This window comes from Bos javanicus, chromosome 29 (assembly GCF_032452875.1).
Source record: "Bos javanicus breed banteng chromosome 29, ARS-OSU_banteng_1.0, whole genome shotgun sequence".
NCBI lineage: Eukaryota > Metazoa > Chordata > Mammalia > Artiodactyla > Bovidae > Bos > Bos javanicus.
Window position 1 is genome coordinate 46,187,917 of NC_083896.1, and position 20,612 is coordinate 46,208,528.

The 20,612-nt window shown below is 52.9% G+C and overlaps 1 protein-coding gene across 4 annotated transcripts in view; it reads left to right on the plus strand.

The window, feature by feature from the left end:
• The first annotated feature begins 5,343 nt into the window (after nt 1–5,343).
• Nucleotides 5,344–20,612, plus strand: part of LRP5 (LDL receptor related protein 5) — a 125,822-nt gene continuing 110,553 nt past the window's right edge. For 2 of the 4 annotated variants that reach the window (XM_061407234.1, XM_061407237.1), the window contains exon 1: nt 5,352–5,537. In XM_061407234.1, coding sequence (XP_061263218.1) covers nt 5,447–5,537 — 91 coding nt within the window. In that variant the 5' untranslated portion in view covers nt 5,352–5,446. Of the gene's footprint in view, nt 5,538–20,612 lie in introns of all 4 variants that reach the window. The other 2 variants (XM_061407236.1, XM_061407235.1) reach the window with 2 other exon arrangements.

A 20,612-nucleotide genomic window follows, 5' to 3' on the forward strand; every position in this document is an offset into this window, starting at 1 on the left:
TTAACATTCATATGTTCCAGGATTAGGGTGTGGATGTATTTTTTGTTCTTGATTGCTCAGTCATGTCCAACTCTTTGTGACTCCATGGGCTGTAGCCCACAAGGCTCCTCCGTCCATGGGGATTCTCCAGGCAAGAATACTGGAGTGGGTTGCTGTGCCCAACTCCATGGGATCTTCCCAACCCAGGGATCGAACCCAGGTCTCCCACATTGCAGGCAGATTCTTTACTGTCTGAGCCACCAGGGAAGCCCAAGAATACTGGAATGGGTAGCCTCTCTTCTCCAGGGGATCTTCCCAACCCAGGAATCAAACGGGGGTCTCCTGCATTGCAGATTCTTTACCGCTATTCAACTTCTAAAAGCTAAGATATGGCATCATTTAAAATTTAACATACTATTTAACATTTAACATAAAAAATTTAACATTTAACACACTAATATTAATAAAACTAAGATCATGGCATCCGGTACCATCACTTCATGGCAAATAGATGGGGAAACAATGGAAACAGTGACAGACTTTATTTTCTTGGGCTCCAAAATCACTGTAGATGGTGACTGCAGCCGTGAAATTAAAAGATGCTTGCTCCTTAGAAGAAAAGCAATGACCAACCTAGACAGCATTTTAAAAAGCAGAGACATTACTTTGCTGACAAAGGTCCGTCGAGTCAAAGCTATGGTTTTTCCAGTAGTCATGTATAGATGTGAGAGTTGGACCATAAAAAAGATTAAACACTGAAGAATTGATGCTTTTGAACTGTAATGTTGGAGAAGACTCTTGGGCGGTCGAGCGGTCCCTTGGACTGTAAGGAGATCAAACAAGTCAATCCTAAAGGAAATCAGTCCTTCATATTCATTGGAAGGACTGATGCTGAAGCTGAAGCTACAATATTTTGGCCACCTGATGGGAAGAGCCAACTCATTAGAAACGGCCCTGATGCTGGAAAAGATTGAAGGCAGGAGGAGAAGGGGACAACAGAGGATGAGATGGTTGGATGGCATCACCAACTCGACGGACATGAGTTTGAGCAAACTCCGGGAGTTGGTGATGGACAGGGAGCCTGGTGTGCTGTAGTCCATGGGGTCGCAAAGACTCAGACACAACCGAGCAACTGAACACCACCACCTATTCAGCTTACTATGGGCTCCCCAGGTGGCTCAGTGGTAAAGAATCCGCCCACCAAAGCAGAAGGATGCAAGTCCAATCCCTGGGTTGGGAAGATCCCCTGGAGGAGAAAATAGCAACCCACTCCAGTGCTGGGTTGGGCAGATCCCCTGGAGAAGGGATAGGCTACCCACTCCAGTATTCTGGCCTGGAGAATTCCATGGACTACAGTCCATAGGGTAGCAAAGAGTTGGACACGACTGAGCGACTTTCACTTTCATGTCACTTTCCAGTGGCAGACTGCAGTCCATGGGGTTGCAAAGACTTAGCGACGGAGCACATTCAACCTACTGCAGGCGTCTTTAAAATGCTTTAAAAGGAGGATGAAATTTGAATGTCGACTCTTTCAGCTGCAGTGAAAATAAAACTGCCAAGTGGACCAGATGCTCCTGGGGCTGCCCAGGGCGTCCTTGCCAGGATGTGAGTTACAGGCAAGCCAAACCCCAGGGAGGGCTGAGGCCCAGGGCCGCAGAATCTGGGGCTGGGGGATGAAAACTACCGGAGGGAGAAGAGCAAGCAGGTGGTGCCTACACGAGAGGGGTGCCTGGCAATCCATCCCCATGCCCTGTCATGGACCCATGTCAATCATGAGTCACGTTAATGCAGGGCTTCAAAGTACAGAGAACACTGGTAACAAGTCTTCTCTTCTCTTCTTTGAGGGCAGGCAGTGGTGTCATGGCGGGGAGAGGCCCTCGGGGATGGGAAGGATGGCCTGTCAGATGACCACGTTCCCACTGCACGCCTCGGGAGAATGCTCGGGGCTCCAAGCCCGGAAATGCTGGAGCCCAGGGCACACCTCTGACCACAGCAGCCAGGCCTGCCAGGCGGGAGGGCTCGCGTGCCCAGAATAACTCTCCAGAGTCAGCATGTTCCAGCTCAGGAGGGAAACCAAAGAGGCACTTTTTCCCCAAGTGTCAACAGGCTGAAATGTCATCCTCTGATGGGCCCTAAATGGACCCCAAATGAGCCCCTGTCCCCAGAAACGATTAGATCTGACAGGTGCTGAGCCCCCCTTACTTCACTGTGATGGAACTCGCATCTGAGCAAGGAATTGGGAGTGAACGCTTGCAAACGCAAGGCCTAAGAAAAGCTGGGTGGCGTGATGAGCTGTGACATGCAGCCTTCTGGGGAAGTGGAAGCTTAGCACGTTCTCCGGTTGCTTCTTACATTAGTGAAGAGTCTAAAAATGACTGCCCTTGTGAGGCTGGAATCCTGCAGAATCAAACAGTGATTCAATCTCATTGTTCTTTGCAAACAGCTTTCCTTGAAGCTCTGATCAGAGTCAGGCAATCTGAGCTCTCACTCTGATGCTTTGAGACCGAGGGGCACAGTCCTGTCCCCCACAGGTGGTCTCTGGTGACCCCTCCACCGTGGTCATTGTGAGAGTCCCTTGGACTGCAAGGAGATCAAATCAGTCAAGCCTAAACGAAATGAACCCTGAATATTCCCTGGAAGGACTGATGCTGAAGCTGAAGCTCCAATACTTTGGCCGCCTGATGCGAAGAACTGACTCATTAGAAAAGCCCCTGATGCTGGGAAAGGTTGACGGCAGGAGGAGAAGGGGTGACAGAGGATGAGATGGTTGGATGGCATCACCGACTCAATGGACATGAGTTTGAGCAAAGTGCAGGAGATAGTGGAGGACAAGGAAGCCTGGTACGCTGCAGTCCATGTGTTGAAAGAGTGGGACGTGACTGAGTTACTCAACAAGCAGAGCCCCTAGGGTGGGCCACCCTAGGGCCCCTTCTCCTCCTTCCCACAACCGGCGCCTTTGAGGAGTCCCATTAGCTCTTCCTAAAGCACCCAGAATCCAGCCCCTTGTGAGCCCCCCACCCTCACCCATCCAAGCTGCCATCTCTCCTGGGTGCTACTGTGGTACCCACTGCTGGCCAGTCCCCAGCATCTTCTCTTTCATCCTAACAGTCCTGTCCCTACTCAGCAGCCAGAGTGATCCTTCTATAAATATAAATCAGGTCTTATCAGTTCACTCAGTCATTCAACAAACATTTATTGAGCACCTACTGTGTCAGGCCCTGGTGTAGGCTCTGGGGATACACGTGGAATAAAACAAGTGAAAGTCTATTTTTGTGGAGGGAAGAAAGATAAGTAAACAGTAGTCTGTCAGATGTTGGTCAGTGCAAAGGAGAAAAATTAAGCAGAGAAATGGAGCAGGAAGTGCTGGCAAGGGTGGGTGGTGCAGGGGGTGTGGTGTGCAATCTCCAAGCAGGGTCAGGGAGAGTCTGGCTGAGAAGCTGAAGATCTGAAGATGTGAGGGAGTAAGCCATGTGGGTAACAGGGGTAAAAACAGTTCCAGCGCAGGGGCTTCCCTGGGTGTCCCGTGGTTAAAAGTCTGCACTCCAATGCAGGAGGCTTGGGTTCAACCCCTGGTCAGGGAACTCCACCCACATACCGCAACTAAGAGTTCACAAAGAGCACCTAAAGATCCCACATGTCACAGAGCAATTAAGTCCCTTGTGAACTAAGTCACTTCAGCCATCTCCAACTCTGTGCGACCCCATGGACTATAGCCCGCTAGGCTCCTCTGTCCATAGGATTCTCCAGGCAAGAATACTCGAGTGGATTGCCATGCCCTCCTCCAGGGATCTTCCCAACCCTGAGACTGAACCCGCGTCTCCTGCCTTGGCAGGCAGATTCTCCTACTGCTCCCCAGTGGTAGCTCAGACAGCCCTACTTCCCCAGGCATTGCAGCCCAACACCCTCATTCTTCACTGCATTCCTGAGTCTGTTAGTGGTGTTTTGGTTTGTTTGCATTGGTTTTAAATGTATCTATCTTCTTGTTTTTGTTTGTCTTCTTCCCTAGAATATAAACCCTAGGGGACAGAGACATTCTGCCTGAGCACCAGCTTTGTAAAGTTGTCACAAATACATGAAGAATGCCTGTATCCATGGGCGGGGCTGTTCTGGTGAGTTGTCCATCCTTGTCTCAGCACCTGCAAGGTAAGTGTTGTTCTCACTGTTTTGTAAGGGGAGGAATTCCCCCCAGAGAGGTTATATTTGAACCTGCCCAAGGGCACACCCCTGGGCTTCCCTGATGGCTCAGAGAGGGTAAAGAATCTGTCTGCGATGCAGGAGACTCAGGTTTGATCCATGGGTCAGAAGATCCTCTGGAGAAGGAAATGGCAACCCACTCCAGTAATTCTGCCTGGGAGATCCCAAGGACAGAGGAGCTTGGTGGGCTACAGTCCAGGGAATCATAAAGAGTAGGCCACGACTGAAGCACACACTTGCAACAAGGCACACCCTGTAGGAAGCAGCAGAACCAGAGTCTGAATTTGGGCCTATGGGTTCCAGAGTTTGTGCTGCCCCTCCCAGGGCTTCCTGTGCCCCGGTGGGTTCAGTCGCCGAACTTGATGCTCAGGTGGGCAGGGGGCGGGGGTGGGGGCTGGGGAGGGGTGGTTCAGAGCCTGCTTGTTGAATGATCAAAGGTGAGGTCTGCATCCTAGAGGCCGCCTACAAGCATATTTGGAAGAACAACGTGTCTACCGCTCAGTCTTCGCGTATCCTAATGTCGAGGGTATACGTTCAGTTTAAAAGTCAACCTCAAACCTACCCCGATTCCCCTGCAGCTCCCACCCCTCGCCATCACCCGCTTCTGTCCCTGCCCCGGCCCCGCCTGGCGGTCGCCTTCCCGGGCCCCCTCCCTGGTGAGCACAGGTGTCGTGGGACCGCCCCGAGGAGGACCCTGCTGGGGTGGCTGCGGTCGCCGGAAAGCGCGCGCACCTGGCTAGGGGCCCCTGGCTTCCAGCCCCGAAAATGCCTGACCGCGCGTGCCCTGGGGCAAGCCCTTTCGCACACCCCGGCCCCGTGCCTCAGTTTCCCCACCGGGCGAGCTCGGTCCTGGCCGCTCTTAACAGGTGACACACCTGCTTCCGGGGCTCGATCCGGCCCCAGGCCCTGCGGGGTGCAAACCGGGGTCCCGCCCCCGCGGAGCCCCGGCGCCCGGCCCCCGGGGGCAGGGGGCGCGGGCAGAGGCGCTGGGACCCCGCGCGCGGCGGTCGCCTGGCAGCTGGCCGGCTCCGGGGGGCGCCCGCAGGAGGGCGCGGCCGGCGCGGGGGGCGCGGAGGGCGGCGGCGGCGGCGGCGGCGGGGGGCGGAGACGCGGCTCGGCTTCCGCTCCCGCGCCTCCTCCCTCCTCCCCCGTCGTCCTGGCCCGCGGCGCCCGAGGGGGGAGGCGGCAGGCGCCCGGAGCCGCGCGAGGAGCCCGGCAGCCGCGCCATGGAGCCCGAGTGAGCGCGGCGCGGGCCCGTCCGGCTCCGGACAACATGGAGGCGGCGCCGCCCCGGTCTCCCGCTCCTCCTCCGCCGCCGCTGCTGCTGCTGCTCGCGCTCTGCTGCAGCCTGGCCCCCGCCGCGGGTAGGTGGGCGCGGGCCGGGGGGACAATGGCCCGGGCGTCCGGGCGACTCGGTTGGCCCCGCGGCCAAGTGCGCCGCGCCGCCGCCGAAGCGACTTTGCAAGTTGGGGGCGAGTTGGGGCGCGCGCCGCGGGGCCCCGCCGCCCCCCGCCGCGCCCGCCGCCCGGGGGCCGCGCGCGGGCCCTTTGTCTCGCCCGCCCGGGCCCCTCCCGGGGACGCCGGGCCCCGTCCCGCGCGTCCCGGGCCGGCGAGCAGGGCGCGCGGGCGCCGCCAACCCCGCCAGGTGCGGCGCGGGCGGGTTCTCACCTGCCCGGGCCCCGGGGCGCGCTCGGAAGTGCGCTCGCCCGGAGCCGGCCGGGCGAGGCCGTGCGGGCACCGTGGGGACCCCGGCCCCGCGGGCAGGCACGGAGCGGGGACGTTCGGCCTGGAGGCAGGCCTGGCCGCCCTGCGTCGGGATCTCTTTTCCCGAGCTTGTTTCCGATGGCCGCGCGGCCGGCCTGCGAGCTCCAGGAACTGATTTAAGTCGCAGAGAAAGTTCTGAACCCCGCGCGGGGCGGCCTGGCCTGCGGCGCTTCCCCTTTCATCTGCGTCGCTGTCGGTTTCCCAGCGGACTCACACCTGCCAGGTGTGCCCGGTCTACTCGGAGCCCCCGTCTGGGCCGCTGGGGCCCCCAAATCGTGACACCCAGCGGGTGTCCACCCCCGCGGGGCCCGGCTGCGTGGGGCTGCCACGCGGGGTGACGGGGTCCCAGCCTGCGGCGTGGGGGCCTCGGCTGTATACACACACCCCCTTTGGGAGATCAGAGCCTGGGGACCTTTCTCTCCAACTGTTGGTGTGTCCCAAGGGGTGGAGTTGAGGTCAGGAGGACTCAGGAAACGAAGCGCCTTGTGAAAAGCTACACATGTTCTTTTAATTTGGAGATTGCCATGTGGTTTTTGAAGCAAGCCTCTCTCGCTACCTAAACCATTCTCTTCCGACGTGAGTGTTTTGTTTTTCTGGAGTGTGGCTGGCCCAGTGGACCCCGGATCGGGAGTCCTCTGCGCCCTGGGCTGCTCTTCTGCTGGTGGCAGTTGGGGGTGGGGGGCCTCGGGTCCCTTTGTCTGGGCCTCTTTAAGGCAAACAGCTGTCTCCCTGAATATTTCCAGCGAGGACACTGCAGGGAGGTGTCCTGGCCTGGCTCTGTGGTCACATTCCCGGGGCTGCGGCCCCTCCGCTGAGGTTTGGGGGGGCGAGAAGGGGTAATTCCTCAAGTCCTCTTGCCTCCCAGCCCCGATCCCCGGAGACCCCTGGCAGTTTCAGGCTGAATTTGCCTCTCTCAGGAGTCTGTTTACATTCTTGGCCCCGTCTGATACCAGCGAAAAAACAATGACAGTATCTGGGTAGTTCAGGCCGACACTGCTGCTTCTCTTTCCGGAAATGCCTGGATCACGGAGGCAAAAGGGGTTTTTTTTGGTGGGGGGGTGGGAAGATGTTTGTTTTAAAGGTGGGGTTTCTCTGCCGGCAGAGTAGCTTTTCACTGCGTTGCAGTTTCGGATTTCCTGGACCTTGGGGTGGTGATGTTGCTGGACTGGAGTGCCTGTCCTGCGGTTCGAGCCCCCAAGGAGAAGGATCACATTTGTGGAGCTTGGTCGCGTAGGAGGCAAAAAATAGAGTTGATTATTTTAACATTAAGGAAGCATGTCAACACGAGGTTTTTAGAGCCCCGGCTAATGTGGTAATCTCGTCCTAAAATGGAAGGAGAGGGAGGGAACTTTCTGCAGAAACTATTTTGACTGCTCTTGACATGTCATGTCCCTGATTTCTGTGTTAGATTTATGCCACAGCCCAGAGTGGAGCTGGTAAGTTGGTAGCTAATTATTTTTCCTGATTGCTTCCTGTTGCAATTTGAAGGGGTGAGCCCAAGGAAATGCCTTTGTTGGAGTGATCCTGGAGCTGGGAGTGGTGGGCCCCAGCTTCACGGCCGGGGTCTCTCCCTTTCGGCCCCACTGCACTGGCCCCGGGACCACCCCCGGGAGTGGGGTGGTCCTGCAGATGCTCACTGCCCGGCCCGCAGGTGAGCATCGAGTTAACTAAGTGCAGTGGGGAGTCCATGGAGAGTCTGCTGGCAGGACCCTCTGCTTCCCAAAGCGGGGGCCCACGTGCCTGTAACCCTCCCGTGCAGTTCCAAGAATTTACCCAGTCCACCCGCACGTCCCAGCATTTGCTGTGGCCATCCCGTCGTATTTGGAACCCGTTTAATTTCAGCTGCGCTGTGTCACTGCTCAGGCATTTAGCAGAATTTGCTCATGGGGTGGTGGTGGGGGCTGTAGTTAGGTGAGGACTTCCTGTCCTGCCGCGTGGGCTTGCCAAGGCTAAGGTCGGGGGCCCTGGGGGTCAGACCCCTTGGGTCTAGAGCAAGGGTCCCCAACCTCCGGGATCTAATACCTGTTAATCTGAGGTGGAGTTGATGCAATAATAATGATAGAAATAACGTGCCCAGTAAATGTAAAGCATTTGAATCATCCCCCATCCCCCCGGTCTGTGGAAAGATTGTCTTCCATGCTATCCGTTTCTGGTACCAGAGAGGTTGTGGACCACTGGTCTAGAAGCTCAGTGGCTATTTGACTTTGGACAACTTACTTAGCTTCTGTGTATCCTGTGTCCTCACCTGGTTCCTCCTCCTGCTCGGGAGTGTAAAATACTGCCTGTGAAACCCTCTGCATGTCCCTGGCTGGGGGAGGAGCTGTTGGTGGCAGAGCTGTGGTGCCTGTTGGGTAATAAGGTCCTTGATCTTTCTGGCCTGGAAGGTCTAGCAGCTCTTATCACACAGTCTGGATTTCCCTCCCGTGTGGGACCTTGAACATCCCGTCCGCTGTCTGACTTGTTTTTCGCGGCAGCACTGGGTGAAGGGTATTGTGGTGGTGACCTGGGCTGAGCCTTGATGGTGGGGGGCGCTCGGGCAGCTGACTCCACCTTTGCGTGTCTCAGTTTTCTCTTCTGTAAAATGGGCGTAACGGTACTTCCTCCCAGTAGGTCACTGCGTTGACACATGCTTGGCGCTTGTACCATCTCTCTTATTGACGCTGTCACTGTTGGTACCTGCTGGAATGCTGGGGATAGGATGGGGTAGAATGGTGGAGGAGGCCCGGGCCTTTGCTGTCAGGGTGTCTGGCTGACAGGAAGGCAAACAGAAGCTGACTGTGCAGCTCTGGGGGAGGTAGGCTCCGTCCCAGGACCCTGTCCTCAGAGACCCGGTGGTCTCTGCTGAAAGAGGCCAGGTCAAGCTGCAGAGTCTGGATGTGGTCCAGAAGGCACTGGAAGCTTCCGGAGACTTTAGCTGGGGGAGGGAGATAGGAAATGCAGGGGAAAGGTGTTGAATTGATCTTTTTTTTTCCTCTTTTGTTAAATTGAGGTGAAAATCATGTCACATAAAACTAATCATTTTAAAGGAGACAATTCCGTGGTTCGTTCGCAGTGCTGTACAAGCACCCCTTCTGTCAAGATACAAAACATTTCCCTGGGCCCAGAATAAAACCCTGCACCCTTTAAACTTCCCACCCCCTACCCCAGGTCTCTATGGCATCGCCTGCTCTGGATACTTCATCCGCAGGGACTCTGGCTTCATGCTCAGCGGAATGCTTTCGTGGCGTGTGCACATTGCAGCGTGGGACAGCGCTCTGCTCCTTGCACGGCTGGACAGGGCACATCTGCTCATCTGTCCACCCGCTGATGGGCTGACCTTGCGTGGGTGCTTCTCCCATCAGGCACGGGCTCGGAGCCCATTGTCCCCATGGGGTTTGTACAGCGGAGCCTGTTTAAAGCTGGCCTGGGGACATGACCACATTAGCTTCAGAGATGGGAGAGCCCATGGTGAAGGGAGCTTGGCTGGGGGACAAACTGAGGGCCAGTGCTGGCCTCTGGTGGGGTGAGGGCCTCTGGGAAGTGGACCTAGTGGACTTAATACTTCGATATCACAGAAGCCCTGGAAGGAGCTGGACATTTGCGGCTTACAAGGCCCCTGGGATGGTCACACGCTCTCAGAATGGGGAGGCTCTGATGGGAGTGGGGGCTGCGTCCAGCCCCTTCCTTTGCTGGGCCCGGGACATATTTGTGCAGGAAGCAGTGGGCTGTCCACCCTGCGGGCGCCCCGGGGACACTGCGGATCAGAGCGCTGCTGATGTGGAGGTCAGTGGGGACAGCAGGGACCCAGAGAGCTGGCCCCGGGGCCCCTCTGTTGCTGTGGGCTGCTGTCCGCTTTCTCTCAAGCTTGGGAAGTGGTTTGTTAGCTCTGGGACTCAGTTTGCTCATCTGCAAAATGGGGAGGATGGCGTGTGTTCTTTGAGGGTGCTGGTTGGGGTTCTACGAGGAGGAAGCTGCCTTCTAGACTGTCCGTCATGGGAAGGACACGGTGCGGGGGGAATCCCATTCCTTTTTGTTAAGCTGTTTTTGTTTTTTTTTTTTCATAGTGAAAACTTTTATATTTGGAATTAGCCAGCTGGACTCAGTTTAGATGATCCCAATTTTGTCAGCAACGTCCGAAGCATCATGGCCAGGAGCCAGTGGGACGTAGGGCTTCTTCTCCCTCTCAGGCCTGACCAGATTATTGACCTCAGCCACGTCAGTGTCACAGAGCTTCGTAGCCTGTTTAATTTGGTGCTTGTTGGCATTGCCGTCCACAGTGAGTTCTGTTTTCTTCATGGCTGACTTGGTGGTAAGGGGGAATCTGATGATGGCACAGGGGTCGAGTTTGTTTCTCCTAGGGCCGCTCTTCCAAGGATAGCTGGGCTGCCTCCTGAGCCGCAGTGTTTCGGGCAGCCGGAAGGTGGGTGACATCCGGATGATCTTTTTTTGTGGCTGTGGACACCTTTCAACACCGCTTTCTTCGTCTTCAAAGCCTTTACTTTGGCTTCAGCTTTAGGAGGGGCAGGGGCTTCCTTCTTCACCTTCGGCGACATCTTCATAAAAAAAAAAAAGCAGTTAAAACCGAAATGTATTTATTTATTTGTGCTGCACTGGGTCATCTTTGCTGCACGGGCTTTTCTCTAGTTCTGGCGAGTAGGGGCCACTCTCTAGCTGCGGGGCAGACTTCTCATTGAGGGGCCTCTCCTGCTGCGGAGCATAGGCTCTAGGGTGCTTGGGCTTCAGCAGTTGTGGCTCCCAGGCTCTAGAGCACAGGCTCAGTACTTGTGACACGTGGGCTTAGTTTCTCCCAGGCCTGTGGGATCTTCCCTGATCAGGGATTGAACCTGTGTCTCCTGCACTGGCGGGCAGATTCCTTACCACTGAGCCACCAGGGAAGTCCCAGCCATTTCCTTCTAAAAGAGCCCAAGGGTCTGTCCCAAACACCCTCTTCCAGTGGAAGGCTGGAGAAGCGGAGAGGTGACCAGCTGACCGCAGGCTCCACGTGGGGCTGGAGCCTCAGGATCTGATTGCATTGGTGCCCAGAGTTACGTGTCCACTGTCCTCTGTCCCCTCCTCTTGGGATCTCTCTTGCCCAGCAACCCCTGGGAGTTTGTCATGGTGATGTCACCTCTGAACCATTTTGCAGGGGTGGGAGATACTGTACTTTCTGGGTATTTTCTTATTTGCTTTCTTGGTTGGTATCAGAGTCACTGGGGCTTCCCTGGTGGCTCAGCAGTAAAGAGTTTGCCTGCAATGCAGAGGACGTAGGTTTGATCCCTGGCATGGGAAGATCCCCTGGAAAAGGAAATGGCAACCCACTCCAGTATTCTTGCCTGAAAAAAAATCTCATGGACAGAACAGCCTGGTGGGCTGTATATAGTCCATGGGGTCGCAAAGAGTTGGACATGACCTAGCGACTAAACAACAAAAACAATATTTAATTCATTGTAGAATTTTTTAGTACTTTCAGTTTGCCTGGTGTAGTTTTTCTAGTGGTTAAACTGAGGCAACAGTTAGAACTGGACATGGAACAACAGACTGGTTCCAAATTGGGAAAGGAGTACGTCAAGGCTGTATATTGTTCCCCTGCTTATTTAACTTACATGCAGAGTACATCATGAGAAATGCAGGGCTGGATGAAGCACAAGCTGGAATCAAGATTGCCAGGAGAAATATCAATAACCTCAGATATGCAGATGATACCACTTTCATGGCAGAAAGTGAAGAGGAACTAAAGAGCCTCTTGATGAAAGTGAAAGAGGAGAGTGAAAAATGAAAAAACTGGCTTAAAACTCAGCATTCAAAAAATGAAATTATGGCATCCGGTCCCATCACTTCATGGCAAATAGATGGGAAACAATGTAAACAGTGACAGACTTTATTTTGGGGGGCTCCAAAATCGCTCTAGATGGTGACCGCAGCCGTGAAATTAAAAGACACTTGCTCCTTGGAAGGAAGGCTCTTACAAACTTAGTGTATTAAAGGGCAGAGACATTACTTTGCTGACAAAGGTCCAGATAGTCAAAGCTATGGTTTTTCTAGTAGTCATGTATAGATATGAGAGTTGAACCATAAAAAAGGCTGAACGCCGAAGAATTGATGCTTTTGAACTGTGATGTTGGAGAAGACTTTTGGAATCCCTTGGACTGCAAGGAGATCAAACCAGTCAATCCTAAAGGAAATCAACCCTGAATATTCATTGGAAGGACAGGTGCTGAAGTTCCGATATTTGGCCACTTGATGCAAAGAACTGACTCATTGGAAAAGACCCTGATGCTGGGAAAGATTGAAGGCAGGAGGAGAAGGGTATGACAGAGGATGAGATGGTTGGATGGCATCACCGACTCAATGGACATGAGTTTGAGCAAGCTCTGGGAAGCCTGGCGCGCTGCAGTCCATAGGGTTACAAAGAGCTGGACACGACTGAGCGACTGAAGAGAACTGAACCTCTCTTCGGCTCTGCTGTGTCTGTGACCTTGCCTTTCTGGTATCTCTTTTTTTGTGGAATCATATGGTATTTGCCCTTTATGTCTGGCTTATTTTAATGCTTTGCTTCTCTGCTCACCTGTTGCTGGACACGTGGGGCTGTCTCCAGCTTCGGCTGCTGTGGAGACTGCTGCTGCGAACATGGGTGTGCACGGATCTGTGTGAGGCCCTGCTTTCCCTTTGGGGGGATTTACCCAGAAAAGTGAAATTGCTGGATCATGTGGTCATTCTGTATTTAATTTTTGAGGAACCCTGAAGCCCTCTTCCATAGCAGCTGCACCATTTTACATCCTCCCCCAGCAGCGTACAAGGGTTCCAGCCTCTCCCCATCCTGGCCAGCGCTGGTTAGGGCTGACACTGTCTGGGCCCCACCAGCCTGGCAGGTGTGAAGTGGTTCCCCGCTATGGTTTTGACTTGCGTTTTCCTGGTGGTTAATGATGTTGAACATCTTCATACATGCTTGTTGGCCACTTTCTATTACAAACGTGTTTATATTAAAATGCATGTATAATATATAAGTTATATTAAAATTCATGTATAATATATTATATATATATAATGTGTATATTATACATGAATACGTATAACTTAAACGCTTAACTGTGCGGTCCCTCTTTCTGTGAAAACCAGTGTCCTTGATGGCCTGTTTTCTCCCCTTGGAGGTGACCATACCCCCAACACCTTGTTTAATGTGTTGTTTCGTTTCGAACATGTACTCATTTTTTACATAAATCCTCTCATCCTATAATCTTCTCTTTTTCATTTGCTGTTGTGTCACTAACATTTTCTGTATCTTTACTTTGAGATTTTCAGTCTTTTTTAAAAGCTAAGTGATATTTCCCAGTGTAGTACTTAGTCGCTCAGTCGTGTCCGATTCTTTGAGACTGCATGGACTGCAGCCCACCAGGCTCCTCTGTCCGTAGGGATTCCTCAGGCAGGAATACTGGAGTGGTTTGCCATGCTTTCCTCCAGGGGATCTTCCCAACCCAGGGATCGAACCCAGGTCTCCCGCGTTGCAGGAGGATTCTTTTCCATCTGAGCCACCAGAGAAGCCCATTTCCTAGTATGTGGACAGCATATTTCATGGCTTTTACCCAGTGGAGGAACATTTATGTTTTTCTAGGCTTTATTACTATTACAGGTCATGACACAGCGAATAACATTGCATATGTACCTGTGCACCTGTATAAGCTCTTTTGTATGATAACCTTCTTCATCAAAGAGTAGATCCATTTATACAATTTTAAAGATACTGACAAATTCCTCCAAAAAGGCTACACCGGTTTCTACCCTATCAAGCATCTCTGAGGGTACACACTTTTCCCTCTCCTCTCTGTTGCTAGAAATTACCAGCTTCTATTTTTTTAATCAATTTGGTTAAAAATTATAACACACTTTGATTTGTTATATCTCCTGGAGTTTGGTCAAAGTCATGTCCACTGAGTTGGTGATACCAACCAACCACCTCATTCTGTGTCACCCACTTCTCTTGCCCTCAGTCTTTCCCAGCATCAGAGTCTTTTCCAATGAGTTGGCTCTTCACATCAGGTGGCCAAAGTATTGGAACTTCAGCTTCAGCATCAGTCCTTCCAATGATTCAATGTTCAATGTTCAGGACTGATTTCCTTTAGAATTGACTGATTTGATCTCCTTGCAGTCCAAGGGACTGTCAAGAGTCTTCTCCAGCATCAGAATTTGAAAGCATCAGTTTTTCAGTGCTCAGTCTTCTTTATGGTCCAACTCTCACATCTGTACATGACTACTGGAAAAACCATAGCTTTGACTATACGGACCTTTGTCAGCAAAGTGACGTCTCTGCTTTTTAATACACTGTCTAAGTTTGTCATAGCTTTCCTTCAAAGGGCAGGCGTCTTTTAATCTCATGGCTGCATTCACCATCCAAAGTGATTTTGGAGCCAACGAAAAGAAAACCTGTCACTGCTTCCACTTTTTTCCCCATCTCTTTCCCATGAAGTGATGCCATGATCTTAATTTTTTGAGTGTTGAATTTTAAGCCAGCTTTCTCACTCTTTTCTTTCACCCTCATCAAGAGGCTCTTTAGTTCCTCTTGATTTGTAGGAACTCTACTGATTTGTGGGCTTCCCTTGTGGCTCAGCTAGTAAAGAATCTGCCTGCAATGCGGGAGACCAGGGTTCGATCCCTGGATTGGGAAGATCTCCTGGAGAAGGGAAAGGCTACCCACTCCAGTATTCTGGCCTGGAGAATTCCATGGGCGGTATAGTCCATGGGGTCACAGAGAGTTGGACATGACTGAGCGACTTTCACTTTCACTGCTGATTTGTAGGAGCTCTCTTTATTTGGTATGGACATGAATTCTTTAATGTATTTGCTCCAGATTTTTCTTCTGGTCTGTAGCTAGTCCTTCTTGTTTTTAGTGGTTTATTATTCCAGAAACATCAGAAAGTTCCATGTAGTGAAACGCAATCTGTTCTCTGATGGATTCTGGGTCCCATGCCTTGTTTCTCTATCCCTAGATGGTAAATGCGTCTTCCTTTATTTTCTTCCAGGACTGTTATCATTTTGTTGTTTTATATTCAGACGTTGTTCTTGTTTCTTTGTGTGTGTGGTTGTGGTTTGGGGATATATGGTATGAGGTAGGGGTCTGACTTGTCCACTCGTGCCCCCCAGTAAGGGGACAGGGAGTGGATGGTGTGGCTTATCTAACCCTAAGCCTCATTCATGTAAAATGCCACTCTCTCACCTACGGTGTTCTCAGGTGCTTGCCTCCTCATTCTGGAACCTTCCCTCCTCTCTTGACCCGCCGGTGTCTTTCTGTACCAGCCTGCTGCTGTTTTTAATCTCTGCAGCATCGTTGTATATTTTGAGATCGATTGTGAAATTACCCTTCCAGTTCCTTTTGAGAAATTGTGTTGACTCTCCTTGTGCGTTTACTCTTTGGGAATAAACTTCACAGTCAGCCTATGAGATTCTGTCGTTTGCTCTCTTGATCTGGGGACAGCAACTGGTGACATGCGATGGGTGTCGGAGGGCTGGGCTTTAGATGTGGTCTCCGGCAAGCAGTCTGGTCTCCGGCTGTGGCGAGAGATATGTGTGCGGCCACGATGGAGCTGGTCTTCGCATTTTGGCTTGCCGTTAGCACGCGGAGCGCTTCAGAGGCGTTGTGTCTGCCGGACGGCCTCGCCCACTCCTGCTGCCCGCCTCCCGCCCGCGTCCGCTGGGGACACAGGCTCTGGTGCAACTAACTCCAGCACTAGCCTGGAGGCAAATATAATTACCTCTTAAATGATTGCTCTCCTGCCCTCGCTCATTCCAGAACAAAATGTGAGCAACTTTAATTTCTTCCCTGGGCTGCACCCCTCTATTAACCCAGATGGGGAGGCGGTATCCGCCTAGCAGAACTCTCAGGAAATTGCTCAATGGGCATTAAAGGCCGCCTGAGTGTGTGGCCCCGGCCCAGACACGTGAGCGCGGGGGCCTGGGGCCTTCCAGACCCGCCTCTTGTGGGCAGCTGCCACCCTGGACTCCGCCCTGGAATGAGCAGGCATCGTCCTCAATGGGAGCGAGGGGATGGCTTCCCCACAAGCTGGTTGATGAGCAAGGTGTGTTCTTGAGCTAGCATTCACTGGGGAAGGCCATGGCTCTGAATTTTCCCCAGAGTGAGCTTGGTTCCCCAAAGAAGACTGGATGTGGGACTGGGGTGTGGTGGCGCCATCTCAGCCGCCTGCCCTGATTCCTCTCTACTCAGATTGGAAGTGGGGGGCACTTTGGTGCCCGTTCTTCCTCTCCTCTCTGGATGTGGTCTGTCTCCCTTCCTTCCCAAACCCAGACTCCCGGCTCTGAGCCCTCCCCACGGGCCCTCACAGGGCCCCACAGAAGATGAGATTCCGGGTAGAGGATTACATCAGCTTCTGGTTGTTGCTCAGTCCCTAGGTCGTATCTGACTCTTTGTGACTGCTTGGACTGGAGCCCGCCAGGCTTCTCTGTCCATGGGATTGTCCAGGCAAGAATACTGCAGTGGGTTGCAGTATTTCCTCCTCCAGGGGATCTTCCTGACCCAAAGATCAGATCTGCATCCCTTGGCTTGACAGGCGGATTCTCATGTCACCTGAGAAGCCTCGCTTCTAGTTGGTCTCAGCTTTCCAGAACCTTCCCCTTGCCCATTTATCTTTCATTCTGGCCAGATTCATTTTTCTGAAGCTAGTTTCATTACGTCCTCCCCCTTTTAAGAAAATGTACACTGGTTTCTGGGTGTCCAGAGTTGAAACGTTTTGGCCTGGCGTTCCACGCTGCCTCTGAGCTGGCATTATTCTCTGCGCTCCAAGGTGAGCACTTCTCCAGGCAGATCCCTCTCCTCCGAGTCCAGGGTCTCCTTTGAGACCTCCCATGGGCCACCCAGTCTGAGGGCCTGGGGGGCTGATGTCTCCATCCCCTCCTGCTGCCTCTGCCTGGTGTCTGGTGGGCAGAGGCCCTGAGGATGCCCGAGGCCTCGTCTGCCTGGGGAGTGGCTCTTCCCCATTCTTACTCCCTCTGGCCCCTAAATCTGCTGTGTCGTGAACTCCTGCCTGCATCCCAGACTCCACCCTGATGTGTTTCCTGGGTTGTAGAGCACCTGTCCTGCTGCATGACAGAAGGCTTCTGGGGCCAAGTGTGGGACCCCCCTCCCCTACTTAGAACCCGTATTTCTTTTTTAAAGATTTTCTTGACCATTTTTAAAGTCTCCTGAATCTGTTACAATATTGCTTCTGTTTTATGTTTTGTTTTTTGGCCATGAGGTCTGGGGGACCCTAACCCTGACCAGGGATTGAACCCATACCCCCTTAATGGAAGGTGAAGTCTTAACCACTGGGCTGCTAGGGAAGTCCTAGAACCCGTATTTCTGAGGTCTGTGTTCTAAGATGAAAAGTGAAAGTGTTAGTCATTCAGTCATGTCCAACTCTGGAACCCCATGGACTGTAGCCTGCCAAGCTCCTCCAGGCAAGAGTACTGGAGTGGGTAGTCATTCCTTCTCCAGGGAATCTTCCTGACCTATGGATCAAACCCAGGTCTCCTATACTGAAAGCAGATTTTTTTTTTTACCGTTAGAGCTGCCTGGGATTCTAAGATGGCCTGCTATAAATAAAGCTGGCCTTTGTTTTACTTCAAGAAACCCAGCGAATCTCAGACATACTTGCCTGTGACGTCTTGGGTCCAGATAACACCTCCCCACCTCTTGGAAATCAACCTTGAACATTCATTAGAAGGATTGATGCTGAAACTGAAGCTCCAATACTTTGGCCACCTGGTGTGAAGAGCTGGCTCATTGAAAGAGACCCTCATGCTGGGAAAGATTGAAGGCAGGAGGAGAAGGGCATGACAGAGGATGAGATGGTTGGATGGCATCACCAACTCAATGGACAGGAGTTTGAGCAAGCTCCCAAAGTTGGTGATGGACGGGAAAGCCTGGCGTACTGTGGTCCATGGGATCGCAAAGAGGCAGACACAACTGAGCGACTGAACAACACCTTCCACAGCCCAGACCGAGACATCACGGGGGGCCTGACACCTGCATTTTTCATTCGTAGTTTGTATCGTCTTTCAAAATAGTGTAGAACATTTTCAATCATGCAAAAATAGTGGGGAGTGGTGGGAGAACGATTTTTATGCTGAAAAAGAAAGCTTGTGTGCTTTCGAGTGACAGCTGCAGAATAGGAAGCTGAGTGACAGATACTGTTAATGAGTTTTTAGGAGTTGAAGCATTAAGAGAGCATTGTCCCTTTAAGGTTGCTCCCTTGAGAGATATTTTAGTTCTTTTCACAGTTGTATCACTTGTTAAAATTGAATCTTGTAGCGCTTGTTAAAATTGAAAAATTTCTTAACTAAAAATAGGACTTTAGGGACATCCCTGGTGGTCCAGTGGTCAAGACTTCGCCTTTAGATGCCGGGGGTGTGGGTTTGATCCCTGGTCGGAGAGCTAAGATCCCACGTGCCTCACGACCAAAATGCAAAACATAAAACAGAAGTGATATTATAACAAATTCAATAAGGACTTTAAAAATGGTCAACATCCAAAAAATATAAAGAATCAGACTGTTTGTCTTTTCTATATTTAAGCAAGTTTGCGGTGTTGGAGACTTTCTGATTAGGTATATTTATCTCTATATCGTCTTATTTAGTGTCCATTCAAAGCATTGGAATAAGTTAAATGAATTTTTAATGAAGAGTTGCCCCCTTGGACGTCTGAAGCTTGTTCTGGTCGCATTGGCACTGCCCGGCGTCCGCGTGAGTTTGCTCGGTACCGTTTGATTCCTGGGCTTGTGCTGTGTCGTGGGCAAGCGGGCGGTGCCTGGCTCCCGAGCCTGGCCGCGGTGGGCTTGCCACTTCTGCCTTCTTCTTTAAGAGACTCACCACTCTGCCCGTGGCCACCGCAGCCCTGATCCTCGCCTGGCTCTCCGCTGAGGCTCTGAGGCTGCCCAGAGCCCACGAGCTGCTGACTGCCTGCTCAGGGTGCCCCAGAGGAGGAGTGGCCTGTGCTGGCTTTTACCATGTTGCCTGTGTTGGCAGCGCTTTCTCCAGCTGGAGTGTCGGCTTACAGGGCTGAGGTGCTGGCTCTCTGCCGAGGGGTGCCCAGTTCAGGGGACCCGGGCATGCCCCCCCTGCCTGGAGAGCACAGTCCTGGTTCCCTTGGTGCAGGCAGTGGTCTGCCCTCGGGGCGGCCCATCCCCACCTCCTTCGAGCAGTGAGTGGTTCTCCATGTACGGAGAACACTCAGCACCAAATAGCATTTCCATCCTTTTGGCTACTAGGTCTAGTTTTTTTAAAAAATCTTCCCTCTTTTGAAAGATTTTATCCTTCCAGGGAGAGTACATTTGTTAAGTAGTAATCTTTTCTGCTTATTGATCCCAGACGTGCACAGTGGCCAAGCCGGGCTTGCAGGGTTTCCATCAATCCCTCACCAGGGAGTTTCCATTTGGCTTCTCAGCCATGAAAGTGCCTCTTGGGGCCAGCACACCATGTGGCCCCTTGGGCTGTGGAGCCAGGCTGGGAATGAACTGATTTGGAGGAGGACGTGGGGTCGGTTCCAGGATCCAAGCAGATCTGGCCTCAAGGTGGGCGCTGGGCTTCAGGCAGCCCCCTTGCTCTGCTCTGTCTGTGAGGTTCCAGGAAGACCAGTTCAGAGCGCCCACCAGGTGCCTTTCTCCTGCTGGGCTCCAGTGACCCTCCCTGCAGGGCCCGGGTCTTAACATCATGATTGTCTAGGTATCCAGTGCCCCGCCCTGCCAGGGTGGAAGATGGCTGAAGGGGGGTACCCTACCCCACACTCTGCCCTCTAGCCTTGGATGCCTAAAGGATTGTGTTAGGGACTTTGGACCTGTGAGGGGGCAGTTTTCCAGACTCTCTGGGCATTTAGTCCCCAGTCTGATCTTCCATCATGAGGGTTAAGGTCTCTGGATGGCAGGGATCTCAAGGGATGTTGTGTTTTCAGTGGGGAACTGGTGAGGTTTAGGGTTTTTCCGGGTTTCCCTAGCTGGTGTCAGCAGCGCAGGGTGGCGACAGGGTGGGGGTGTCCAGTTAGGAACGCGTTCTGATCTGTGACGTGTGAGGTCCTGTGGTATCAGGGACACATTCAGTACTAGGGTCCCTTGCCTCCCCTTTGTAGGGGTGAAGAGGACAGCTGGACCTCTCTTTCTGCTTGCCTGCCCACAGGACCTAAGGCCAGCTTGGTCCCCAGTGGACACTTCGGGTGGTCACCCTGGCGTGGTGTGTGGTCCCCTCCAGCAGCCGTGTCCAGTGCTCGCCTCTAAGCAGACCTGCTATCTGGGACACCCTGAGTGCCCGGCCTCCTTCCCTGTCACCACCCGCCCTGGTTTGCTGGGAACAGCTGAGGGGGTGGCTGGCGGAATCCCAGCTGCGATCCTGGGGGCCCTGGCCTGGGGGCTGCCCACCCAGCCTCCCCGGCCTGGAATCCCAGGGCACATCGGGCCCTGCCCACCTGTTCCGGCTCACATTTCTGGCTCCACTCCCGGCTCTGCAGCCTCCAACAAGCGAGCTAACTCCTCTGGCCTCAGTTTCCCCACCGTCTGAGGTGGGTGTGTGTGATTGTAGGGTGCCCACATAGACACGCCCGAGGATGCACAGAGGTGAGGCTGTAAAGTGCTTAGCGCGGGCCAGCTCCTGTGAGCCCTCGGTAATTATTAGTTATTAGGGTTATTATGGCAGTCATAATTGTGGTTCTCCAGGGAGAGGACCCT